This window comes from Salvelinus alpinus, chromosome 3 (assembly GCF_045679555.1).
Source record: "Salvelinus alpinus chromosome 3, SLU_Salpinus.1, whole genome shotgun sequence".
NCBI classification, from domain to species: domain Eukaryota; kingdom Metazoa; phylum Chordata; class Actinopteri; order Salmoniformes; family Salmonidae; genus Salvelinus; species Salvelinus alpinus.
In genome coordinates this window covers 93,006,478-93,032,298 of record NC_092088.1, presented here as the reverse complement: position 1 = coordinate 93,032,298, position 25,821 = coordinate 93,006,478, and the positions used below count along the sequence as shown (strand labels likewise).

The window sequence follows — 25,821 nt, the reverse complement described above, 5'->3', positions numbered from 1 at the left end:
GTGTGCTTCCATACCATCCAGTCTATGATCCATACTGTTATTGAGCTGTCAGTCTATGATCCATACTGTTATTGAGCTGTCAGTCTATGATCCATTCTGTTATTGAGCTGTCAGTCTATGATCCATTCTGTTATTGAGCTGTCAGTCTATGATCCATTCTGTTATTGAGCTGTCAGTCTATGATCCATACTGTTATTGAGCTGTCAGTCTATGATCCATACTGTTATTGAGCTGTCAGTCTCTGATCCATACTGTTATTGAGCTGTCAGTCTATGATCCATACTGTTATTGAGCTGTCAGTCTATGATCCATACTGTTATTGAGCTGTCAGTCTATGATCCATACTGTTATTGAACTGTCAGTCTATGATCCATACTGTTATTGAGCTGTCAGTCTATGATCCATACTGTTATTGAGCTGTCAGTCTATGATCCATACTGTTATTGAACTGTCAGTCTATGATCCATACTGTTATTGAGCTGTCAGTCTATGATCCATACTGTTATTGAACTGTCAGTCTATGATCCATACTGTTATTGAGCTGTCAGTCTCTGATCCATACTGTTATTGAGCTGTCAGTCTATGATCCATACTGTTATTGAGCTGTCAGTCTATGATCCATACTGTTATTGAGCTGTCAGTCTATGATCCATACTGTTATTGAGCTGTCAGTCTATGATCCATACTGTTATGGAGCTGTCAGTCTATGATCCATACTGTTATTGAACTGTCAGTCTATGATCCATACTGTTATTGAGCCGTGAGCTGTCCGTCTATGATCCATACTGTTATTGAGCTGTCAGTCTATGATCCATACTGTTATTGAGCTGTCAGTCTATGATCCATACTGTTATTGAGCTGTCAGTCTATGATCCATAATGTTATTGAGCTGTCAGTCTATGATCCATACTGTTATTGAACTGTCAGTCTATGATCCATACTGTTATTGAGCTGTCAGTCTATGATCCATACTGTTATTGAGCTGTCAGTCTATGGTCCATACTGTTATTGAGCTGTCAGTCTATGGTCCATACTGTTATTGAGCTGTCAGTCTATGATCCATACTGTTATTGAGCTGTCAGTCTATGATCCATACTGTTATTGAGCTGTCAGTCTATGATCCATACTGTTATTGAACTGTCAGTCTATGATCCATACTGTTATTGAGCTGTCAGTCTATGATCCATACTGTTATTGAGCTGTGAGCTGTCAGTCTATGATCCATACTGTTATTGAGCCGTGAGCTGTCAGTCTATGATCCATACTGTTATTGAGCTGTCAGTCTATGATCCATAATGTTATTGAGCTGTCAGTCTATGATCCATACTGTTATGGAACTGTCAGTCTATGATCCATAATGTTATTGAGCTATCAGTCTATGATCCATACTGTTATTGAACTGTCAGTCTATGATCCATACTGTTATTGAGCTGTCAGTCTATGATCCATACTGTTATTGAGCTGTCAGTCTATGATCCATAATGTTATTGAGCTGTCAGTCTATGATCCATACTGTTATTGAACTGTCAGTCTATGATCCATACTGTTATTGAGCTGTCAGTCTATGATCCATACTGTTATTGAGCTGTCAGTCTATGATCCATACTGTTATTGGACTGTCAGTCTGGTCCATACTGTTATTGAGCTGTCAGTCTATGATCCATACTGTTATTGAGCTGTCAGTCTATGATCCATACTGTTATTGAGCTGTCAGTCTATGATCCATACTGTTATTGAGCTGTCAGTCTATGATCCATACTGTTATTGAGCTGTCAGTCTATGATCCATACTGTTATTGAGCTGTCAGTCTATGATCCATACTGTTATTGAGCTGTCAGTCTATGATCCATACTGTTATTGAGCTGTCAGTCTATGATCCATACTGTTATTGAGCTGTCAGTCTATGATCCATACTGTTATTGAACTGTCAGTCTATGATCCATACTGTTATTGAACTGTCAGTCTATGATCCATACTATTATTGAGCTGTCAGTCAATGATCCATACTGTTATTGGACTGTCAGTCTGATCCATACTGTTATTGAGCTGTCAGTCCATATGATCCATACTATTATTGAGCTGTCAGTCTATGATCCATACTGTTATTGAGCTGTCAGTCTATGATCCATACTGTTATTGACCTGTCAGTCTATGATCCATACTGTTATTGAGCTGTCAGTCTATGATCCATACTGTTATTGAGCTGTCAGTCTATGATCCATACTGTTATTGAGCTGTCAGTCTATGATACATACTGTTATTGAGCTGTCAGTCTATGATCCATACTGTTATTGAGCTGTCAGTCTATGATCCATACTGTTATTGAGCTGTCAGTCTATGATCCATACTGTTATTGAGCTGTCAGTCTATGATCCATACTGTTATTGAACTGTCAGTCAATGATCCATACTGTTATTGAACTGTCAGTCTATGATCCATACTGTTATTGAGCTGTCAGTGTATGATCCATACTGTTATTGGACTGTCAGTCTGGTCCATACTGTTATTGAGCTGTCAGTCTATGATCCATACTGTTATTGAGCTGTCAGTCTATGATCCATACTGTTATTGAGCTGTCAGTCTATGATCCATACTGTTATTGAACTGTCAGTCTATGATCCATACTGTTATTGGACTGTCAGTCAGTGATCCATACTGTTATTGGACTGTCAGTCTATGATCCATACTGTTATTGAGCTGTCAGTCTATGATCCATACTGTTATTGAGCTGTCAGTCTATGATCCATACTGTTATTGAGCTGTCAGTCTATGATCCATACTGTTATTGAGCTGTCAGTCTATGATCCATACTGTTATTGAACTGTCAGTCTATGATCCATACTGTTATTGAGCTGTCAGTCTATGATCCATACTGTTATTGAACTGTCAGTCTATGATCCATGCTGTTATTGAGCTGTCAGTCTATGATCCATACTGTTATTGAACTGTCAGTGGTTGGTAGAGTTGAAGATTTATCAGGAACAGAATGGAACCTAAAGATCAGGGGACTGGACCCTATCACAGAACACCTAGAGGAGGGAGAGGGGGAGAGAGGGAGGGTATATAAAACAGACCCTGGTGTTTAAAGACATGTAGGGTGATAGAGAGAACACCTAGAGGAGGGAGAGGGGGAGAGAGGGAGGGTATATAAAACAGACCCTGGTGTTTAAAGACATGTAGGGTGATAGAGAGAACACCTAGAGGGGGGAGAGAGGGAGGGTATATAAAACAGACCCTGGTGTTTAAAGACATGTAGGGTGATAGAGGGGATCCTCCTTGTGTCTGCCTGGTCTGCTGCCAGGCTGTGAAAATACCATCTGTATACCAGGCTCTCATCTCCCTCACACCAAACACACACACACACACACACTTTTAAACACACATACACATAATGGTACGTACACACACAAACGTGCTTACAGACACAGTCTTACAAACACACACCATCTGTAATCCAGGCTCTCATCTCCTTGCAACCAAATTGATCTACTGTGCTCTCTTTATCTGCTTACTGTTTACACACACACTTACACACACACCACACACACACTCACAACTCACACCACACACACACTTAAACACACACACACACACACACACACTTTTCTCTCCCCTCTCCGTACACACCGTGGCTCAGAGGGCGTGTGTTGTAAAGCGTCTGCTCCTCCTCGTCTCTAAAGGGATGTATGCAGAACCAGGTCCCACACTTTTCTTGTTACGGTTTGATATGATAAGCTTTTTTATATGTTTAAAATCAATATGTAATCCTATGCAGTAGTTTATCCCCCCCTCCCCCCTCTGCAACTCTCACTCTCTCTCTCACCATCTCTCTCCCTCCCTCCCCCTCTCTCTCTCTCACCACCTACCCCTCTCTCTCTGACCATCTCTCTCTCCCCCTCTCTCCCTCTCACACCATCTCTCCCTCTCTCTCCCTCTCTCACCATCTACCCCTCTCTCTCACCATCTCTCTTTCTTTCTCTCTCGCTCTCTCTTTCCCTCTCTCTCACTCTCTCTCACCATCTCTCTCTTTCTCTCTCGCCCTCTCTCTCTCTCCCTCATTCTCTCTCTCCCTCACCATCTACCCCTCTCTCTCTCTTTCTCTCTCTCCCTCACTCTCTCTCTCCCTCACCATCTACCCCTCTCTCTCCCTTTCTCTCTCTCCCTCACTCTCTCTCTCCCTCACCATCTACCCCTCTCTCTCTCTCGCCCTCTCTCTCTCTCTCTGTCTCCCTCTCTCTCTCTTTCTCTGTCTCTCTGTCTCCCTCTCTCCCTCCCCTCTTCTACTTCCCCCATGTGTAAATCTATTTGGGCTTTGTTGCAGGTCTAAGGCCGCGGTGCTGTAGCCCTGGATTAATTAGGTATAGTGTGTGTGTGTGTGTGTGTGTGTGTGTGTGTGTGTGTGTGTGTGTGTGTGTGTGTGTGTGTGTGTGTGTGTGTGTGTGTGTGTGTGTGTGTGTGTGTGTGTGTGTGTGTGTGTGTGTGTGTGTGTGTGTGTGTGATCCTGTCACACGGGCACCCTTTGATGATGTTGCTAACTCTTTCAGGATCGCTAGTTGACTGGAACTGGAGATAAGCTAGGGGTTGGGTGACAATACACACACACACACACACACACACATATTGACACACACACACACACACACACATATTGACACACACACACACACACACATATTGACACACACACACATATTGACACACACACACACACACATATTGACACACACACACACACACACACACACATATTGACACACACACACATAATGACACACACACATAATGACACACACACACACACACACACATAATGACACACACACACAAACACTTAATGACACACACACACACACACACATAATGACACACACAAACACACACACACCTACTCATACACACGCTTTGTATAAAATAGATACACTCCTAGTGTTACAGCTAGTCAAGCAGCTGTAACTAGTCCTAGACAAGGTGCTGTCTATACAGCTAGTCAAGCAGCTGTAACTAGTCCTAGACAAGGTGCTGTCTATACAGCTAGTCAAGCAGCTGTAACTAGTGCTAGACAAGGTGCTGTCTATACAGCTAATCAAGCAGCTGTAACTAGTCCTAGACAAGGTGCTGTCTATACAGCTAGTCAACCAGCTGTAACTAGTCCTAGACAAGGTGCTGTCTATACAGCTGTTCAAGCAGCTGTAACTAGTCCTAGACAAGGTGCTGTCTATACAGCTAGTCAAGCAGCTGTAACTAGTCCTAGACGAGGTGCTGTCTATACAGCTGGTCAAGCAGCTGTAACTAGTCCTAGACAAGGTGCAGGTAACTTCACAGTAACTACAAATGTCCAAAATGGCACCCTATTCCTGTCATAGTGCACTACCTTGGATTAGCGCCCTATGGGCAGGATTAGGTTTCCATTTGGGACTCAGCCTTTGTGTCCTGACTCCAGTTGGCCTCTGGCCAAAGCTATCTCTTGGGGGCCATTCCACCGAACGACAGAACACAACTAAAGAGAGATCTGTGGAAGTAAGAGACGTCCCCAGACATCACTTGCTGAATACTCTGTAAAATGTCTCTCAAAGTTTTTATCAATCTGTGGATTCATCAATGCTAGTTTGTGGGTATGTGTGTGCTGGTAAATGTGTTGGACCTAGATTTTAAGCCCAGAACACAAACATACTCACTCTCCCCCCGTCCTGCTCTGAGAAAGGGGTCTTCGGAGCAGTTTGGGTCTCCTGAATAAATTGAGCATTGGAAGGGTGGGGGTCATGGGGATTTGGAAGGGTGGGGGTCATGGGGATTTGGAAGGGTGGGGGTCATGGGGATTTGAACCTGCGCATTCTTCTGTGTCTTGTGCAGATTCACATGGTTACCGTTGAGAGGGTGAAACAGAAGAGAGAGAGAGGGTGAAACGAGAGAGAGGGTGAAACAGAAGAGAGAGAGAGATGGTGAAAGAAGCGAAAGAGAGGGTGAAACAAGAGAAAGAGGGTGAAACAAGAGAGAGAGGGTTAAACGAGAGAGAGGGTGAAACGAGAGAGAGGGTGAAACGAGAGAGAGGGTGAAACGAGAGAGAGGGTGAAACGAGAGAGAGGGTGAAACGAGAGAGAGGGTGAAACGAGAGAGAGGGTGAAACGAGAGAGAGGGTGAAACGAGAGAGAGGGTGAAACGAGAGAGAGGGTGAAACGAGAGAGAGGGTGAAACGAGAGAGAGGGTGAAACGAGAGAGAGGGTGAAACAGAACAGAAAGAGAGATTGAGGGTTAAACAGAAGAGAGAGAGAGAGAGAGAGAGGGTTGAACAGAAGAGATAGATGGTGAAACAAGAGAGAGGGTGAAACAGAAGAGAGATCGAGGGTGAAACAGAAGAGAGATAGAGATAGAGGGTTAAACAGAAGAGAGGTCGAGGGTGAAACAGAAGAGAGATAGAAGAGAGATAGAGATAGAGGGTTAAACAGAAGAGAGAGAGAGATAGAGGGTTAAACAGAAGAGAGAGAGAGATAGAGGGTTAAACAGAAGAGAGATAGAGGGTTAAACAGAAGAGATAGAGGGTTAAACAGAAGAGAGAGAGAGGGTTAAACAGAAGAGAGATAGAGGGTTGAACAGAAGAGAGATAGAGGGTTAAACAGAAGAGAGATAGGGGGTGAAACAGAAGAGAGATAGAGGGTTAAACAGAAGAGAGATAGAGGGTTAAACAGAAGAGAGATAGGGGGTGAAACAGAAGAGAGATAGAGGGTTAAACAGAAGAGAGATAGAGGGTTAAACAGAAGAGAGATAGAGGGTGAAACAGAAGAGAGATAGAGGGTTAAACAGAAGAGAGATAGAGGGTGAAACAGAAGAGAGATAGAGGGTGAAACAGAAGAGAGATAGAGGGTGAAACAGAAGAGAGATAGAGGTTTAAACAGAAGAGAGATAGAGGGTGAAACAGAAGAGAGATAGAGGGTGAAACAGAAGAGAGATAGAGGGTGAAACAGAAGAGAGATAGAGGGTTAAACAGAAGAGAGATAGAGGGTGAAACAGAAGAGAGATAGAGGGTTAAACAGAAGAGAGATAGAGGGTTAAACAGAAGAGAGATAGAGGGTGAAACAGAAGAGAGAGGGTGAAACAGAAGAGAGAGAGGAAGAGTGTGTGTGTGAACACTGGCTTTCTCTCACTCCTCCCTCTTTCGGGGTTGGAAGTAGGGAGGGGGTAACTTCCATGAGTGGCTGCAGGGTGTTTTTTAACGCAGGTTTCTGGTTACATGCACTCTCACACACACACACACACACAAACTTTCTCTCGCACACATACACTCACCCATGCTCTCTACCCTCTCGTTTGCGCGGCCATGTCTGTCATCGTCCCTCTATTGTTTACCTTTCTAATGAGGGGGGCGGAACCTACCACAGCTTTGATTGACAGCTCCATGCTTCCGCATCTCCCTGGCGGGTTGGAACTTTGGCTTCTTGGCTCAAGAAGAGGGGAGAGGAAAGAGGGAGGGGAGGGGAAAGAGGGAGATAGAGGGAGGGGAGGGGAAAGAGGGAGGGAGGGGGGGAGAGGAAAGAGGGAGGGAGAGGGAAGAGGGAGGGAGGGGAAAGAGGGAGATAGAGTAGGGGAGAGGAAAGAGGGAGGGAGGGGAAAGAGGGAGAGAGTAGGGGAAAGGAAGTAGAAAAGAGAGAGAGAGCAGTTGAGAGGGAGGGACAGAAAAGGAGGGATGTTTTTTTTATACCTCCGCTTTGGATACTTCCCCCTCTGTGGGCAGGCCTTTGTGCAGGGAATTGTGGGATAGTGGAGGTATGGCAAAGGAGGAATAACCTTTTCTATTTGGAATAAGTATATATTTGAAGCTGACAACTTTCCATCACATTGTGTGAGTTCAGTGAGTAATCTTCTCCTTTTGACATTTCACTGGTCTTTTTCTTTAAACATCAAAACCATGTCTGGCATATTGGTATTAGTCTGGTAAACACTAATGACCAACCTCTCTGAAGAGGAGAGGAGTTTAGTCCCTGGTAAACACTAATGACCACCTCTCTGAAGAGGAGAGGAGTTTAGTCCCTGGTAAACACTAATGACCACCTCTCTGAAGAGGAGAGGAGTTTAGTCCCTGGTAAACACTAATGACCACCTCTCTGAAGAGGAGAGGAGTTTAGTCCCTGGTAAACACTAATGACCAACCTCTCTGAAGAGGAGAGGAGTTTAGTCCCTGGTAAACACTAATGACCACCTCTCTGAAGAGGAGAGGAGTTTAGTCCCTGGTAAACACTAATGACCAACCTCTCTGAAGAGGAGAGGAGTTTAGTCCCTGGTAAACACTAATGACCACCTCTCTGAAGAGGAGAGGAGTTTAGTCCCTGGTAAACACTAATGACCACCTCTCTGAAGAGGAGAGGAGTTTAGTCCCTGGTAAACACTAATGACCACCCTCTCTGAAGAGGAGAGGAGTTTAGTCCCTGGTAAACACTAATGACCAACCTCTCTGAAGAGGAGAGGAGTTTAGTGCCTGGTAAACACTAATGACCACCTCTCTGAAGAGGAGAGGAGTTTAGTCCCTGGTAAACACTAATGACCACCTCTCTGAAGAGGAGAGGAGTTTAGTCCCTGGTAAACACTAATGACCAACCTCTCTGAAGAGGAGAGGAGTTTAGTGCCTGGTAAACACTAATGACCACCTCTCTGAAGAGGAGAGGAGTTTAGTCCCTGGTAAACACTAATGACCACCTCTCTGAAGAGGAGAGGAGTTTAGTCCCTGGTAAACACTAATGACCAACCTCTCTGAAGAGGAGAGTAGTTTAGTCCCTGGTAAACACTAATGACCACCTCTCTGAAGAGGAGAGGAGTTTAGTGTCTGGTAAACACTAATGACCACCTCTCTGAAGAGGAGAGTAGTTTAGTCCCTGGTAAACACTAATGACCACCTCTCTGAAGAGGAGAGGAGTTTAGTCCCTGGTAAACACTAATGACCAACCTCTCTGAAGAGGAGAGGAGTTTAGTCCCTGGTAAACACTAATGACCACCTCTCTGAAGAGGAGAGGAGTTTAGTCCCTGGTAAACACTAATGACCACCTCTCTGAAGAGGAGAGGAGTTTAGTGTCTGGTAAACACTAATGACCAACCTCTCTGAAGAGGAGAGGAGTTTAGTGTCTGGTAAACACTAATGACCAACCTCTCTGAAGAGGAGAGGAGTTTAGTCCCTGGTAAACACTAATGACCAACCTCTCTGAAGAGGAGAGGAGTTTAGTCCCTGGTAAACACTAATGACCACCTCTCTGAAGAGGAGAGGAGTTTAGTCCCTGGTAAACACTAATGACCACCTCTCTGAAGAGGAGAGGAGTTTAGTGTCTGGTAAACACTAATGACCAACCTCTCTGAAGAGGAGAGGAGTTTAGTGTCTGGTAAACACTAATGACCAACCTCTCTGAAGAGGAGAGGAGTTTAGTCCCTGGTAAACACTAATGACCACCTCTCTGAAGAGGAGAGGAGTTTAGTCCCTGGTAAACACTAATGACCACCTCTCTGAAGAGGAGAGGAGTTTAGTCCCTGGTAAACACTAATGACCACCTCTCTGAAGAGGAGAGTAGTTTAGTCCCTGGTAAACACTAATGACCACCTCTCTGAAGAGGAGAGGAGTTTAGTCCCTGGTAAACACTAATGACCAACCTCTCTGAAGAGGAGAGGAGTTTAGTCCCTGGTAAACACTAATGACCACCTCTCTGAAGAGGAGAGGAGTTTAGTCCCTGGTAAACACTAATGACCACCTCTCTGAAGAGGAGAGGAGTTTAGTCCCTGGTAAACACTAATGACCACCTCTCTGAAGAGGAGAGGAGTTTAGTCCCTGGTAAACACTAATGACCACCTCTCTGAAGAGGAGAGGAGTTTAGTCCCTGGTAAACACTAATGACCAACCTCTCTGAAGAGGAGAGGAGTTTAGTCCCTGGTAAACACTAATGACCACCTCTCTGAAGAGGAGAGGAGTTTAGTCCCTGGTAAACACTAATGACCACCTCTCTGAAGAGGAGAGGAGTTTAGTCCCTGGTAAACACTAATGACCACCTCTCTGAAGAGGAGAGGAGTTTAGTCCCTGGTAAACACTAATGACCACCTCTCTGAAGAGGAGAGGAGTTTAGTCCCTGGTAAACACTAATGACCACCTCTCTGAAGAGGAGAGGAGTTTAGTCCCTGGTAAACACTAATGACCACCTCTCTGAAGAGGAGAGGAGTTTAGTCCCTGGTAAACACTAATGACCACCTCTCTGAAGAGGAGAGGAGTTTAGTCCCTGGTAAACACTAATGACCACCTCTCTGAAGAGGAGAGGAGTTTAGTCCCTGGTAAACACTAATGACCACCTCTCTGAAGAGGAGAGGAGTTTAGTCCCTGGTAAACACTAATGACCACCTCTCTGAAGAGGAGAGGAGTTTAGTCCCTGGTAAACACTAATGACCAACCTCTCTGAAGAGGAGAGGAGTTTAGTCCCTGGTAAACACTAATGACCAACCTCTCTGAAGAGGAGAGGAGTTTAGTCCCTGGTAAACACTAATGACCACCTCTCTGAAGAGGAGAGGAGTTTAGTCCCTGGTAAACACTAATGACCAACCTCTCTGAAGAGGAGAGGAGTTTAGTCCCTGGTAAACACTAATGACCACCTCTCTGAAGAGGAGAGGAGTTTAGTCCCTGGTAAACACTAATGACCACCTCTCTGAAGAGGAGAGGAGTTTAGTCCCTGGTAAACACTAATGACCACCTCTCTGAAGAGGAGAGGAGTTTAGTCCCTGGTAAACACTAATGACCACCTCTCTGAAGAGGAGAGGAGTTTAGTCCCTGGTAAACACTAATGACCACCTCTCTGAAGAGGAGAGGAGTTTAGTCCCTGGTAAACACTAATGACCAACCTCTCTGAAGAGGAGAGGAGTTTAGTCCCTGGTAAACACTAATGACCACCTCTCTGAAGAGGAGAGGAGTTTAGTCCCTGGTAAACACTAATGACCACCTCTCTGAAGAGGAGAGGAGTTTAGTCCCTGGTAAACACTAATGACCACCTCTCTGAAGAGGAGAGGAGTTTAGTCCCTGGTAAACACTAATGACCACCTCTCTGAAGAGGAGAGGAGTTTAGTCCCTGGTAAACACTAATGACCAACCTCTCTGAAGAGGAGAGGAGTTTAGTCCCTGGTAAACACTAATGACCACCTCTCTGAAGAGGAGAGGAGTTTAGTCCCTGGTAAACACTAATGACCACCTCTCTGAAGAGGAGAGGAGTTTAGTCCCTGGTAAACACTAATGACCACCTCTCTGAAGAGGAGAGGAGTTTAGTCCCTGGTAAACACTAATGACCACCTCTCTGAAGAGGAGAGGAGTTTAGTCCCTGGTAAACACTAATGACCACCTCTCTGAAGAGGAGAGGAGTTTAGTCCCTGGTAAACACTAATGACCACCTCTCTGAAGAGGAGAGGAGTTTAGTCCCTGGTAAACACTAATGACCACCTCTCTGAAGAGGAGAGGAGTTTAGTCCCTGGTAAACACTAATGACCAACCTCTCTGAAGAGGAGAGGAGTTTAGTCCCTGGTAAACACTAATGACCAACCTCTCTGAAGAGGAGAGGAGTTTAGTCCCTGGTAAACACTAATGACCAACCTCTCTGAAGAGGAGAGGAGTTTAGTCCCTGGTAAACACTAATGACCACCTCTCTGAAGAGGAGAGTAGTTTAGTGCCTGGTAAACACTAATGACCACCTCTCTGAAGAGGAGAGGAGTTTAGTGCCTGGTAAACACTAATGACCAACCTCTCTGAAGAGGAGAGTAGTTTAGTGCCTGGTAAACACTAATGACCACCTCTCTGAAGAGGAGAGGAGTTTAGTCCCTGGTAAACACTAATGACCACCTCTCTGAAGAGGAGAGGAGTTTAGTCCCTGGTAAACACTAATGACCACCTCTCTGAAGAGGAGAGTAGTTTAGTCCCTGGTAAACACTAATGACCACCTCTCTGAAGAGGAGAGGAGTTTAGTCCCTGGTAAACACTAATGACCACCTCTCTGAAGAGGAGAGTAGTTTAGTCCCTGGTAAACACTAATGACCACCTCTCTGAAGAGGAGAGGAGTTTAGTCCCTGGTAAACACTAATGACCAACCTCTCTGAAGAGGAGAGGAGTTTAGTCCCTGGTAAACACTAATGACCAACCTCTCTGAAGAGGAGAGTAGTTTAGTCCCTGGTAAACACTAATGACCAACCTCTCTGAAGAGGAGAGGAGTTTAGTCCCTGGTAAACACTAATGACCACCTCTCTGAAGAGGAGAGGAGTTTAGTCCCTGGTAAACACTAATGACCACCTCTCTGAAGAGGAGAGGAGTTTAGTCCCTGGTAAACACTAATGACCACCTCTCTGAAGAGGAGAGGAGTTTAGTCCCTGGTAAACACTAATGACCACCTCTCTGAAGAGGAGAGGAGTTTAGTCCCTGGTAAACACTAATGACCACCTCTCTGAAGAGGAGAGTAGTTTAGTCCCTGGTAAACACTAATGACCACCTCTCTGAAGAGGAGAGGAGTTTAGTCCCTGGTAAACACTAATGACCACCTCTCTGAAGAGGAGAGGAGTTTAGTCCCTGGTAAACACTAATGACCACCTCTCTGAAGAGGAGAGTAGTTTAGTCCCTGGTAAACACTAATGACCACCTCTCTGAAGAGGAGAGGAGTTTAGTCCCTGGTAAACACTAATGACCAACCTCTCTGAAGAGGAGAGGAGTTTAGTCCCTGGTAAACACTAATGACCACCTCTCTGAAGAGGAGAGGAGTTTAGTCCCTGGTAAACACTAATGACCAACCTCTCTGAAGAGGAGAGGAGTTTAGTCCCTGGTAAACACTAATGACCACCTCTCTGAAGAGGAGAGGAGTTTAGTCCCTGGTAAACACTAATGACCACCTCTCTGAAGAGGAGAGGAGTTTAGTCCCTGGTAAACACTAATGACCACCTCTCTGAAGAGGAGAGGAGTTTAGTCCCTGGTAAACACTAATGACCACCTCTCTGAAGAGGAGAGTAGTTTAGTCCCTGGTAAACACTAATGACCACCTCTCTGAAGAGGAGAGTAGTTTAGTCCCTGGTAAACACTAATGACCAACCTCTCTGAAGAGGAGAGTAGTTTAGTCCCTGGTAAACACTAATGACCACCTCTCTGAAGAGGAGAGTAGTTTAGTCCCTGGTAAACACTAATGACCAACCTCTCTGAAGAGGAGAGGAGTTTAGTCCCTGGTAAACACTAATGACCAACCTCTCTGAAGAGGAGAGTAGTTTAGTCCCTGGTAAACACTAATGACCACCTCTCTGAAGAGGAGAGTAGTTTAGTCCCTGGTAAACACTAATGACCAACCTCTCTGAAGAGGAGAGTAGTTTAGTCCCTGGTAAACACTAATGACCAACCTCTCTGAAGAGGAGAGTAGTTTAGTGCCTGAGAGAGAGAAACGGTCAGAAGAAGAGAGAGAAACAGAGAGAGTAGCGGGCCAGATAATGGGACTGTGCTCATTTCGCTCTGTGGTCGACTTCAAAGAGTGGCTGGACCAATGAAAAGAGAGCAGACCGTACAGGGGGACAAACACACTGGGCCCAGCATGGAGCGCACACCACACACACACACACACACACACACACCACTCACACACATGACAGGCCGGTGCAACTTGACGAACCAGAGGGGAAATATATATGTTTTTAATAAAACATGCAGTGCACTTATTTTAGTGACTGACATTTTCCAACATTCCTTTTCTTCTCAAATCAATAGGTGTTTAAATATGAATGGATGTAAAGGTGTCGAAGCAGATGTGTCACATGACACGCTGTAGAACTCTCTGACTAATATCTCTCTGTGTTAGAGGGCCAACACCGACCACTATACCACAACATTTCTACTGGCACATTTCACTCCAGTGTTTCGTCACAAAATGTAACTTTTTTTTGTTTGTTTTTTCCCGGCCCTAACTGTGTGATTAATGGGACTGGAGTCTTTTTTTATTTTTATAATACGAGACATGTTCTCTCCTCAAGAGAGTTTATCTGTGGTAGCACATATTCAGAAAGCTTCTCTGAGTAGGACTGCTGATCTAGGACCCTCCTCTGAGTAGGAGTGGTGATCTAGGACCCTCCTCTGAGTAGGAGTGGTGATCTAGGACCCTTCTCTGAGTAGGAGTGCTGATCTAGGACCCTCTGAGTAGGAGTGCTGATCTAGGACCCTCCTCTGAGTAGGACTGCTGATCTAGGACCCTCCTCTGAGTAGGACTGTTGATCTAGGACCCTCCTCTGAGTAGGACTGCTGATCTAGGACCCTCTGAGTAGGAGTGCTGATCTAGGACCCTCCTCTGATTAGGAGTGGTGATCTAGGACCCTCCTCTGAGTAGGAGTGGTGATCTAGGACCCTTCTCTGAGTAGGAGTGCTGATCTAGGACCCTCTGAGTAGGAGTGCTGATCTAGGACCCTCCTCTGAGTAGGACTGCTGATCTAGGACCCTCCTCTGAGTAGGACTGCTGATCTAGGACCCTCCTCTGAGTAGGACTGCTGATCTAGGACCCTCTGAGTAGGAATGCTGATCTAGGACCCTCCTCTGAGTAGGACTGCTGATCTAGGACCCTCCTCTGAGTAGGACTGCTGATCTAGGACCCTCCTCTGAGTAGGACTGTTGATCTAGGACCCTCCTCTGAGTAGGACTGCTGATCTAGGACCCTCCTCTGAGTAGGAGTGCTGATCTAGGACCCTCCTCTGAGTAGGACTGCTGATCTAAGACCCTCCTCTGAGTAGGACTGTTGATCTAGGACCCTCCTCTGAGTAGGACTGCTGATCTAGGACCCTCTGAGTAGGAGTGCTGATCTAGGACCCTCCTCTGAGTAGGACTGCTGATCTAGGACCCTCCTCTGAGTAGGAGTGGTGATCTAGGACCCTTCTCTGAGTAGGAGTGGTGATCTAGGACCCTCCTCTGAGTAGGACTGCTGATCTAGGACCCTCCTCTGAGTAGGACTGCTGATCTAGGACCCTCCTCTGAGTAGGAGTGGTGATCTAGGACCCTCCTCTTATTCATTGTGATTTAAAAGGCTAAACTGATCATAGACCAGCACTCCTACTCTGAGAAGCATGGTGGGATTAATATATCTACCCTGGTGTTGGGTATATCTGCAGATATGATGGGGTTAGGGGGGTTTGTATCTATCTACCCTGGTGTTGGGTATATCTCAGATATGATGGGGTTAGGGGGTTTGTATCTATCTACCCTGGTGTTGGGTATATCTGCAGATATGATGGGGTTATGGGGTTTGTATCTATCTACCCTGGTGTTGGGTATATCTGCAGATATGATGGGGTTAGGGGGTTTGTATCTATCTACCCTGGTGTTGGGTATATCTCAGATATGATGGGGTTAGGGGGTTTGTATCTATCTACCCTGGTGTTGGGTATATCTGCAGATATGATGGGGTTAGGGGGTTTGTATCTATCTACCCTGGTGTTGGGTATATCTCAGATATGATGGGGTTAGGGGGTTTGTATCTATCTACCCTGGTGTTGGGTATATCTCAGATATGATGGGGTTAGGGGGTTTGTATCTATCTACCCTGGTGTTGGGTATATCTGCAGATATGATGGGGTTAGGGAGGTTTGTATCTATCTACCCTGGTGTTGGGTATATCTGCAGATATGATGGGGTTAGGGGGTTTGTATCTATCTACCCTGGTGTTGGGTATATCTGCAGATATGATGGGGTTAGGGAGGTTTGTATCTATCTACCCTGGTGTTGGGTATATCTGCAGATATGATGGGGTTAGGGGGTTTGTATCTATCTACCCTGGTGTTGGGTATATCTGCAGATATGATGGGGTTAGGGGGTTTGTATCTATCTACCCTGGTGTTGGGTATATCTGCAGATATGATGGGGTTAGGGGGGTTTGTATCTATCTACCCTGGTGTTGGGTATATCTCAGATATGATGGGGTTAGGGGGTTTGTATCTATCTACCCTGGTGTTGGGTATATCTGCAGATATGATGGGGTTAGGGGGTTTGTATCTATCTACCCTGGTGTTGGGTATATCTCAGATATGATGGGGTTAGGGGGTTTGTATCTATCTACCCTGGTGTTGGGTATATCTCAGATATGATGGGGTTAGGGGGTTTGTATCTATCTACCCTGGTGTTGGGTATATCTCAGATATGATGGGGTTAGGGGGTTTGTATATATCTACCCTGGTGTTGGGTATATCTGCAGATATGATGGGGTTAGGGGGTTTGTATCTATCTACCCTGGTGTTGGGTATATCTCAGATATGATGGGGTTAGGGGGTTTGTATCTATCTACCCTGGTGTTGGGTATATCTCAGATATGATGGGGTTAGGGGGGTTTGTATCTATCTACCCTGGTGTTGGGTATATCTGCAGATATGATGGGGTTAGGGGGGTTTGTATCTATCTACCCTGGTGTTGGGTATATCTGCAGATATGATGGGGTTAGGGGGTTTGTATCTATCTACCCTGGTGTTGGGTATATCTCAGATATGATGGGGTTAGGGGATTTGTATCTATCTACCCTGGTGTTGGGTATATCTCAGATATGATGGGGTTAGGGGGTTTGTATATATCTACCCTGGTGTTGGGTATATCTGCAGATATGATGGGGTTAGGGGGTTTGTATCTATCTACCCTGGTGTTGGGTATATCTGCAGATATGATGGGGTTAGGGGGTTTGTATCTATCTACCCTGGTGTTGGGTGGATCTGAAGCCGGTGGTGCCACGCACCAGGAAGGCGGATATCTGAGCCCCAGAGAGAGGGCACTCCCGCGGACACGGTTCCCCCAGGGGGAGGCAGGGAGAGGGGATTGGAATGGGGTCGCATCTGGCCCCTGTGGGCCCCTTCCTGGTTGGCCTGGGAGCTGCTAGCTGGGTGACCTGGAGGAGAGGAGTCAGGGGACCTTTGTGATTTATTCATTATGTTCTTCTCTATTCGCTGTTGATATTTTGACTTTTATTTAGACACTTGGAAATGTGAAAGAGGAAGATGAGACAGGAGTACTGTTGTAGTAGTGGTGGTGGTAGTATTGGTAGTAGTAGTAGTAGTATCAGTGGTATCAGTAGTAGTGGTGGTGGTGGTAGTAGTGGTAGTGGTATCAGTAGTAGTGGTGGTGGTGGTAGTAGTGGTAGTGGTATCAGTAGTAGTGGTGGTGGTGGTAGTAGTGGTAGTGGTATCAGTAGTAGTGGTGGTGGTGGTAGTAGTGGTAGTGGTATCAGTAGTAGTAGTAGTAGTAGTATCAGTGGTATCAGTAGTAGTGGTGGTGGTGGTAGTAGTGGTAGTGGTATCAGTAGTATTGGTAGTAGTAGTAGTAGTATCAGTGGTATCAGTAGTAGTGGTGGTGGTGGTAGTAGTGGTAGTGGTATCAGTAGTAGTGGTGGTGGTGGTAGTAGTGGTAGTGGTATCAGTAGTAGTAGTAGTAGTAGTAGTGGTATCAGTAGTAGTGGTGGTGGTGGTAGTAGTGGTAGTGGTATCAGTAGTAGTGGTAGTAGTAGTAGTAGTAGTGGTGGTGGTAGTAGTAGTAGTGGTGGTGGTAGTAGTGGTGGTGGTATCAGTAGTGGTATCAGTAGTAGTGGTGGTGGTAGTAGTATCGGTAGTTGTAGCAGTAGTGATAGTAGTACCAGTAGTAGTACTGTAGTAGTATTGTAGTAGGTGCTAATCTTCTCTCTCCTCTCCAGACTGGCAGACGACAGAGGCTCAGGAGAGCAGTACTGTAGTAGTATTGTAGTAGGTGCTAATCTTCTCTCTCCTCTCCAGACTGGCAGAAGACAGAGGCTCAGAAGAGCAGTACTGTAGTAGTAGTATTGTAGTAGTAGTATTGTAGTAGTATTGTAGTAGGTGCTAATCTTCTCTCTCCTCTCCAGACTGGCAGAAGACAGAGGCTCAGGAGAGCAGTACTGTAGTAGTATTGTAGTAGGTGCTAATCTTCTCTCTCCTCTCCAGACTGGCAGAAGACAGAGGCTCAGAAGAGCAGTACTGTAGTAGTAGTATTGTAGTAGTAGTATTGTAGTAGGTGCTAATCTTCTCTCGCCTCTCCAGACTGGCAGAAGACAGAGGCTCAGGACTGGCAGAAGACAGAGGCTCAGAAGAGCAGTACTGTAGTAGTAGTATTGTAGTAGTATTGTAGTAGGTGCTAATCTTCTCTCTCCTCTCCAGACTGGCAGAAGACAGAGGCTCAGGAGAGCAGTACTGTAGTAGTATTGTAGTAGGTGCTAATCTTCTCTCTCCTCTCCAGACTGGCAGAAGACAGAGGCTCAGGAGAGCAGTACTGTAGTAGTATTGTAGTAGGTGCTAATCTTCTCTCTCCTCTCCAGACTGGCAGAAGACAGAGGCTCAGAAGAGCAGTACTGTAGTAGTAGTATTGTAGTAGTAGTATTGTAGTAGGTGCTAATCTTCTCTCTCCTCTCCAGACTGGCAGAAGACAGAGGCTCAGGAGAGCAGTACTGTAGTAGTATTGTAGTAGGTGCTAATCTTCTCTCTTCTCTCCAGACTGGCAGAAGACAGAGGCTCAGAAGAGCAGTACTGTAGTAGTAGTATTGTAGTAGTAGTATTGTAGTAGTATTGTAGTAGGTGCTAATCTTCTCTCTCCTCTCCAGACTGGCAGAAGACAGAGGCTCAGGACTGGCAGAAGACAGAGGCTCAGAAGAGCAGTACTGTAGTAGTAGTATTGTAGTAGTAGTATTGTAGTAGTATTGTAGTAGGTGCTAATCTTCTCTCTCCTCTCCAGACTGGCAGAAGACAGAGGCTCAGGAGAGCAGTACTGTAGTAGTATTGTAGTAGGTGCTAATCTTCTCTCTCCTCTCCAGACTGGCAGAAGACAGAGGCTCAGGAGAGCAGTACTGTAGTAGTATTGTAGTAGGTGCTAATCTTCTCTCTCCTCTCCAGACTGGCAGAAGACAGAGGCTCAGGAGAGCAGTACTGTAGTAGTATTGTAGTAGTATTGTAGTAGGTGCTAATCTTCTCTCTCCTCTCCAGACTGGCAGAAGACAGAGGCTCAGAAGAGCAGTACTGTAGTAGTAGTATTGTAGTAGTATTGTAGTAGTAGTAATCTTCTCTCTCCTCTCCAGACTGGCAGAAGACAGAGGCTCAGAAGAGCAGTACTGTAGTAGTAGTATTGTAGTAGTAGTATTGTAGTAGTAGTATTGTAGTAGTATTGTAGTAGGTGCTAATCTTCTCTCTCCTCTCCAGACTGGCAGAAGACAGAGGCTCAGAAGAGAAGAGAGCAGCTGTTGCTGGATGAACTGGTCATACTGGTCAACAAACGAGACGCGCTGGTCAGAGACCTCGATGCACAGGAGAAACAGTACGTCCCACACACAGATACACACACAAACACACACACAGACACTCACGTGCACACACAACCATAAAGAGAGACTGATATCAGCCAATAGGGTGACATGCTGCAGGGGGTTAAAGGTCAAATCTGCTCTCCTGGTGCGCCGCCGCTCCATTCACCGTTGCCATGGCACCCAGCCTCTGTGTACAGTCCTGTGTCTGCTGTACCTCTACCTGTCTCCCTCCTGTATCATGTGACCTCCTGCTCTCTAACCCCTGACCTCTAACCTTTGACCTGGCTGTGTTCCGCAGGGCGGAGGAGGAAGATGAACACCTGGAGAGAACCCTAGAGCAGAACAAAGGCAAGATGGCCAAGAAGGAAGAGAAGTGTGTCCTTCAATGATTGTCATTTCATTTCACACACATATATATATAGTCTACGTCCCAAATGACACCCTATGTCCTATATATTACTTTGACCAGGGCAACACAGTGCACTATATAGGGAATAGAGTGCATTTTGGGACACAGATATAGGCTATAATATTTGTTTGATCGATACAAGAATTGTATTATTATATTGACTATTATTATTGTAATTATTATTATTAATATACCATTATATTGACATATTGTTATTAATATACCATTATATTGACATTATTATTATATTGACTATTTGAGAAACCTGTATTTTATGTTTATTTGAACCCTGACATTGAAATCCAGTCGTTGTGTTTTTTGGTCAACGACTGTGATGGTTTTACTGCTAAACTAAAAGGCTGTGATGGTTTTACTGCTAAACTAAAAGGCTGCATCCTAAATGCACCCCTATTCCATATAAATGGCACTCCTTTTGACCAGAGCCCCTCACTATATAGGAACCAGGGAGCCATTTGGGAGGTCTTAAGGCTCGGTGAGGATGAGAGCCCATGATGTCTTGAACCAGCTTTATACTGACATGGAAACGTGTCCTGCTTATACAACACACTAGATGTTTCATTTTGTTGTCGTTGCTTTATCAAGCAAGGTACTTGTATTTAATATACATATAAATGATGGCATATACAGCCCAGTGGAAACCTACCAAGGGAGGGATTGAAATATCAAATAATCATGTCCTGATTCTAAAGGGAAGAAAATACATGGTTGTATCCTATATGTCGTTGGGAGTTTTACCTGAGACCTGAACATTTCATTTCAGACACACACAGCCTTCTCTTGGCAGAATGTTTCAATGTTGAGGAGCTTGGAGACAGAGATTCCTTTCTAGTGGTTTTGAGGTACAGCACGAGTTGTTTTATAGGGGACGTTGGTGATGATAGCCAATGACATTGTACTGACGTTTATTGTTTCAGTTGGAGTATAATTCACGATATCAGTATTTTCAAGCTATGTTTATTACTTGACTGTGTGTAAATTTTTTAACGGTAAGATATCTCAAGATGCAGTTCATAAACCGAAAAACTGTTATGATTTTTTTAGTTCGCTTGAATGCGGTTAACCAAACATTTCAGAAGAAGAGCTGGCTCGGTGATAAGGGGGGGAGAGGAAGGGTATGGGGGTAAGGAGCGGAGGTAGGGATGAGGGGGGAGGGAGGAAGGGTAAGGAGCGGGGATAGGGGGGGGGGGGGGTAAGGAGCGGAGGCAGGGATAAGGGGGGAGGGAGGAAGGGAGAGTAGAGGGGTAAGGAGCGGAGCTGAGGCGGGGGTCGTGTCCAACTATCATTTTGTATATTTCATCACCGCTCTGACAAATGGCATACAAAAAACTTTTTTTCCCGGATCAATTCCGCAAGCGGTTGAAAGCAGAATAACTTGTATTTATTGCCGTTTTATAGTCGGTAGTAGGAATTCTACGGGCTATACGTGTTATTAGTGAACCAGCATCACGACACAACCATGTCATATTCTTGCATTTCTTGCTTTTTAATCAAAAGGGCGTTTTGTTAATATTTATTGTAGACATACTGAAGAAGAGATCATATGTTGCTTTTATTTGTGCTTCGATCTCCTGGTTCCAACAATAGAAATGTAATTATCAGAAAGGGCATATAGCCCATCAGATCATTCTAGTCGTTATATTTCTATTGGCTCCACTACATCCGAATGCAGCTGCTGTTTTAAACGTGTGAACATTTACCTGTTTTGATTATTTATTCCACTGTCATAACACAAGTCTTCAATAAAGTCCTAAACTTTCATACTCCATTGCAGGTGTTTGGTGATGTGTTTTTGGAGCTCTGTGGAATAGACTAGGCTACTAAAGCTCGTACACAACTTTACCGGAGGCCTCTGAATACTGGAGGTCTCTGAAATATAATATTTGAGTACTCTATGGGATCATGCGTGTTTGAGCAACAATTTAGGCCTATATTTCAATTGTTGTTGTTTTTATATGATGTTTTCCTTGTAGCCTACAAATAATGAATAGTATTAGTATTGCTTATAATGTGCCATTGTCTTCGTTTAATTTGTTATGTCCTAGCTTTTGGGAAGTTTTAAATCGTTTTTAAATGTTGCATTCATTTAATTGTTTTGCAATATTCGACATGTCGAAGTATACCTAATTAGGCCATAGTTGTTGCCCATTTGCAAGTGGTAGGCTACATTTTCTAAATTAAAAGTAAATTATGTTTGTAAAAGTTTTTCAAATGCTAGTGTGCTTTTCGTTGAAATAGACCAACAGAAGTGTTTTAATGTCTAACTGTAGACACTGGCGAGCCGCGCGTTTAGCCACGCGTATTACATACAGCTCTGCTGAATTCCCCTGCGCTTTATGCATGTTTATAAATTAGTATTTGCGTCCGGTTTTCTTTGAGCTCGATGCCGAGTAGCCTATATAGCCTTTTCCTCGGAGGAAGATTAGCCCAAATCACTTTGTACGGAGAACAGATGCTGTCCCGCTCTCCCTCGCCTGGTTTTGACGCAGTGGAAAAGGCAAGGGGGGTTTGAGTTGAATTGGAGAGGCGCGGAGCTGGAGACCGTGGTGGTTTTGGAGCCATGGTCACAGGCAGCAACCACTCCCTCTCTCTCGCTCATCCATCCCCGATTAAATAAAGAAAATAGCTTTTGACAGCTGACCTCCTCCCTGGCCTTTCTAATACTTTCCAATTAATTTGCTGATCGGTTCCCTGCTTGGGACCGACTGTACACCCATACATATTACGTCCCCCAAGGCGCTTTGTTTCTGGGTAGTATTATTCTGCAGTTATCACGGGTTGGCTATAATCTGTTGAATAATGCTGCGCGCTGTAATGGCGGTCACAAACGATTACACCCCAGTCGGTGAAGGACATTTGTTTGTTGCCTTAACAAATCACAGAGCTTTGACAGAGGAAAGAGAGAGAGCGGTGGTGGTGGTGGGGGGGTTGTAATAATGCATTACAGTTGCAGAATGGTGTGTGTGTGATGTAAATGATGTGGTGATGGTCTGAAATAACGTTGTAATTATTTGGTCATTTATCTACTCCGGGGGTTTAAACACACTTGGACTATTTATTTATAATATCCTGCACGCTGTGTTTATGTCCGAATGTTTGGTTCGGCTGAAGTCTCGTTTTATGATTATGAAATAGATGTTTGATTAGCTTTGATTTTGGCCTATCCGTTTATTTATTGAATTATGCTATAAAACAAATGTTATGGACTACCTATTGAAAAAAGGGAATAATAAACTTAAATGCAGAATATGGAACTTTAAATCGTTTAATTTTAGAGTAGGCTATAAGGCCTATATGCATTTGATTTATTTTGCAAAAAAATCAACACTTTTCACCTTTCTCAATTTATAGCCAACTTGAAATGTGCGCTTTATGCTGCAGTTTATCCATACTTTTAAAGGGTTATCTTTATATGTTTGTCATTTTCCCAAAGTCTCGATTAAAGAGTAGTCAGTCCAGATGATTGAATAGGATACATCGTATTATTCCGAAAGATTTCGATGTTTAATTTTCCAACAACTCAAAAGAATACTTTCTTACCTGTGTGTACCATGCATGGTCGCCTTATGATCCTAAATTAGCCAAGCAGCCGATAAAAATACCTATAGTTTTTAAAATATATATATATATTTATATATATATATACATTTTACAGATAATATAATGAACGTCTGAAACGCGCATCGTAAACAGCAGCTTTTGGAGCTCTGCCGCCGCGTGGTGTAGAATCCTCGTTGTGCGGGGCGAGCGGTTTGTCTCCAGAGTATTGTGGCTCGTGGAGGCTTTGAAGTCTGTGGCCTCACCTCGCAGGTGCCGAGAACAGCTCGGCCAGTCTGAATTATACCTTCCTGCGTCGAAAAATGTACCAAGGGACCCATGTAGCCCACCGTCCCCCTCTCGAGCTGGGTTCTTACAATAACGTATTTTATGCTTCATCGTTTTAACAAGCTCCGACAACATCCGCGAGCCCTTCTCTTCCTCTTCCAATCCTGCCGGCTAAAGGGACAAAACTTTTCCCCCTCCTCTCCTCACACTCGCTTCCTAATCCTAGGCTTTACGAGCTCAGCATTAAGAAAATTCGACAGCAATTTGGGATTAGACAAAATACTCTTATTTCAAAAGGTTGGTGCAACTTGATAACTTGATACTTGTTGGGGGTTTATCACAGAGTCTCAACCAACATCAGGAGGAAAAACAAAAACATCTGGCCTCAATTGTCATGCAGAATTTAAAAAGTACACGTCTCTTTTGTGTTGGGATTGAGTACTATATTTTTTTTTGCGTGATGATTTCACTCGTGGGAATGAAATCGTCCTCGTGGTTTGTTTGAGTGGGTGATGGAATTTAGTCCGGGCTGGAGGCATGGTCAAGGCCTGGGCCTTTTCTCTCTCAATTCAATTTCTCTCGCTCTGCCTCTCGAGTTGTAATAACACCAGGGCCTATAGAGGCCACGGCATCACTATGCGTCTATATAGACTTTCACACACAACTCAACAAATAACCGTCTTCCTCCTATTCGTTTCCCGTCCACAGCAGCGTCTTTCTTTTCAAGTGCTCTTGTCGATGACTTTTTACAAGCTATAGAAGGGGGAACCTAAAGGCTGTCTTTGATTGAATGGTCCTATATAGTACACATGTAATTTCGTTCCTACAGGCCACGGTCACTTGCTTTGAACATTTGCTCGCTTTCAGCTCGCACCTCAAAATTAGTTGATTTTGTGAGTTCAACAAAAGAGGCCGAGCGAGCTCTTATTAACGTCCCGCGAGCATCTCCTACTCGCGACCCTTTGAGAAACGGTTATGGCAACAGTGCCCCCCCCATGATATTCTGTTACGAGTATTTTGTTGAGGGCATTTCTTTACGAGGGGGGTTGAAAAGGGAGATTTAGCAATTATTGGATTTGATTCCGTGGCTCGAGAATGGATCCCGTCTTGTTCTCTTTATGTGTGCTGAATTCATTTATTTTTTCCTGGATCGGTAGAGTTTTCCTTGGTTTTCTTGTCTGTGAGTTGAAGGTCTATCCCTATTAAACTTAACGCCGACCATTCTGAAATGTAATTCTAAGTGGGGGATTAGAACTAATTCATATTCATGAGATGGAGGTCACAATAAAAATGAAAATGGATCAATTTAACTTTTTTCCCTTTTATTTACGTCACATTCTCTCTTTTGAAAGACATTCCTCAAATGTATTGAATGGGATATTTTTTTTTTCAAAGGATAATTTATACGTACTTTGTCATCGACCGATTCTCTTAAGAGAAATGGGTTATATGTTGTTGGTCAACTAACCACGGAATTAGAATATAAATGTCTTGGTTTCTTCTGGCTGGAACAGCGCCATTTTATGTTCTTTTTGTGACCTGGACATAAAGGCCCACACGCCCCGGCAGAAATATAGGCTGGATAAAAAACATAAACTTGCTTAAATGTGTATTATTTTTATGCTGTTTCTGGTAGCCTATTAGATCTGTGTTTTTGAAAAAAATAATGTTTTTGAAAAGAAACATTGAATTCGAAATACCAAATGTTTTATCTGGACAAGTTAGACATCTGATGATGATGATTGTAAAACATGTATTTTTTCCCCCAGTTATTGACAATAAAAAATAAAAAAAAGTATATTCGACTAGGTTATAGCTTGCACTTATTCTCAACCACAGATTAAAGAGTCCGTTTTGGGGCCTGTTAATTTGCACTGTTGCCGTTCCTTTTTGATAAAAGTATAAATAATAAAAGTCTATTTAAGAATAGAATAATTGTCATTTCTGTCATATCCTTTTTGGTCTCCAAAATAGGTCAACCTAGCCTATATAATATTTGCCAAATTGGTTAGATTAGAATTCCGTATTGCGTCAGGCTGTTAATTTGATGCGTAAATGGTCTGTTGAGAAGAGTGCACTGCAAAAAACTGCTCGTGAGCCACTTTGCCAGTCTGTCTGAAATGTTTTCTCCTTTTGAGAATATGTCCGGGCTGGGTTTGTTGTCTCGACCGAAAGGGGAGGTGCTTCTACAGCTGCTCTGAGCGCTGAGTGGCAGCTCCCGCTGTCTGTCAGAGAGGGAACGCTCACTGATTGGATAGAGTTGGCGGATCGGCAGGTGTCCTACGC

The 25,821-nt window shown here is 44.3% G+C and overlaps 1 protein-coding gene across 1 annotated transcript in view; it reads left to right on the top strand.

Moving 5' to 3' along the window:
* Positions 1-21,478, top strand: part of ehbp1 (EH domain binding protein 1) — a 390,693-nt gene extending 369,215 nt beyond the window's left edge. Inside the window, exons 26-27 of the mRNA XM_071394516.1 lie at positions 19,180-19,294; positions 19,582-21,478. Of these exons, the coding sequence (XP_071250617.1) occupies positions 19,180-19,294; positions 19,582-19,672 (206 nt within the window). The 3' untranslated portion in view covers positions 19,673-21,478. The remainder of the gene's footprint in view (positions 1-19,179; positions 19,295-19,581) is intronic.
* Positions 21,479-25,821: the final 4,343 nt, after the last annotated feature.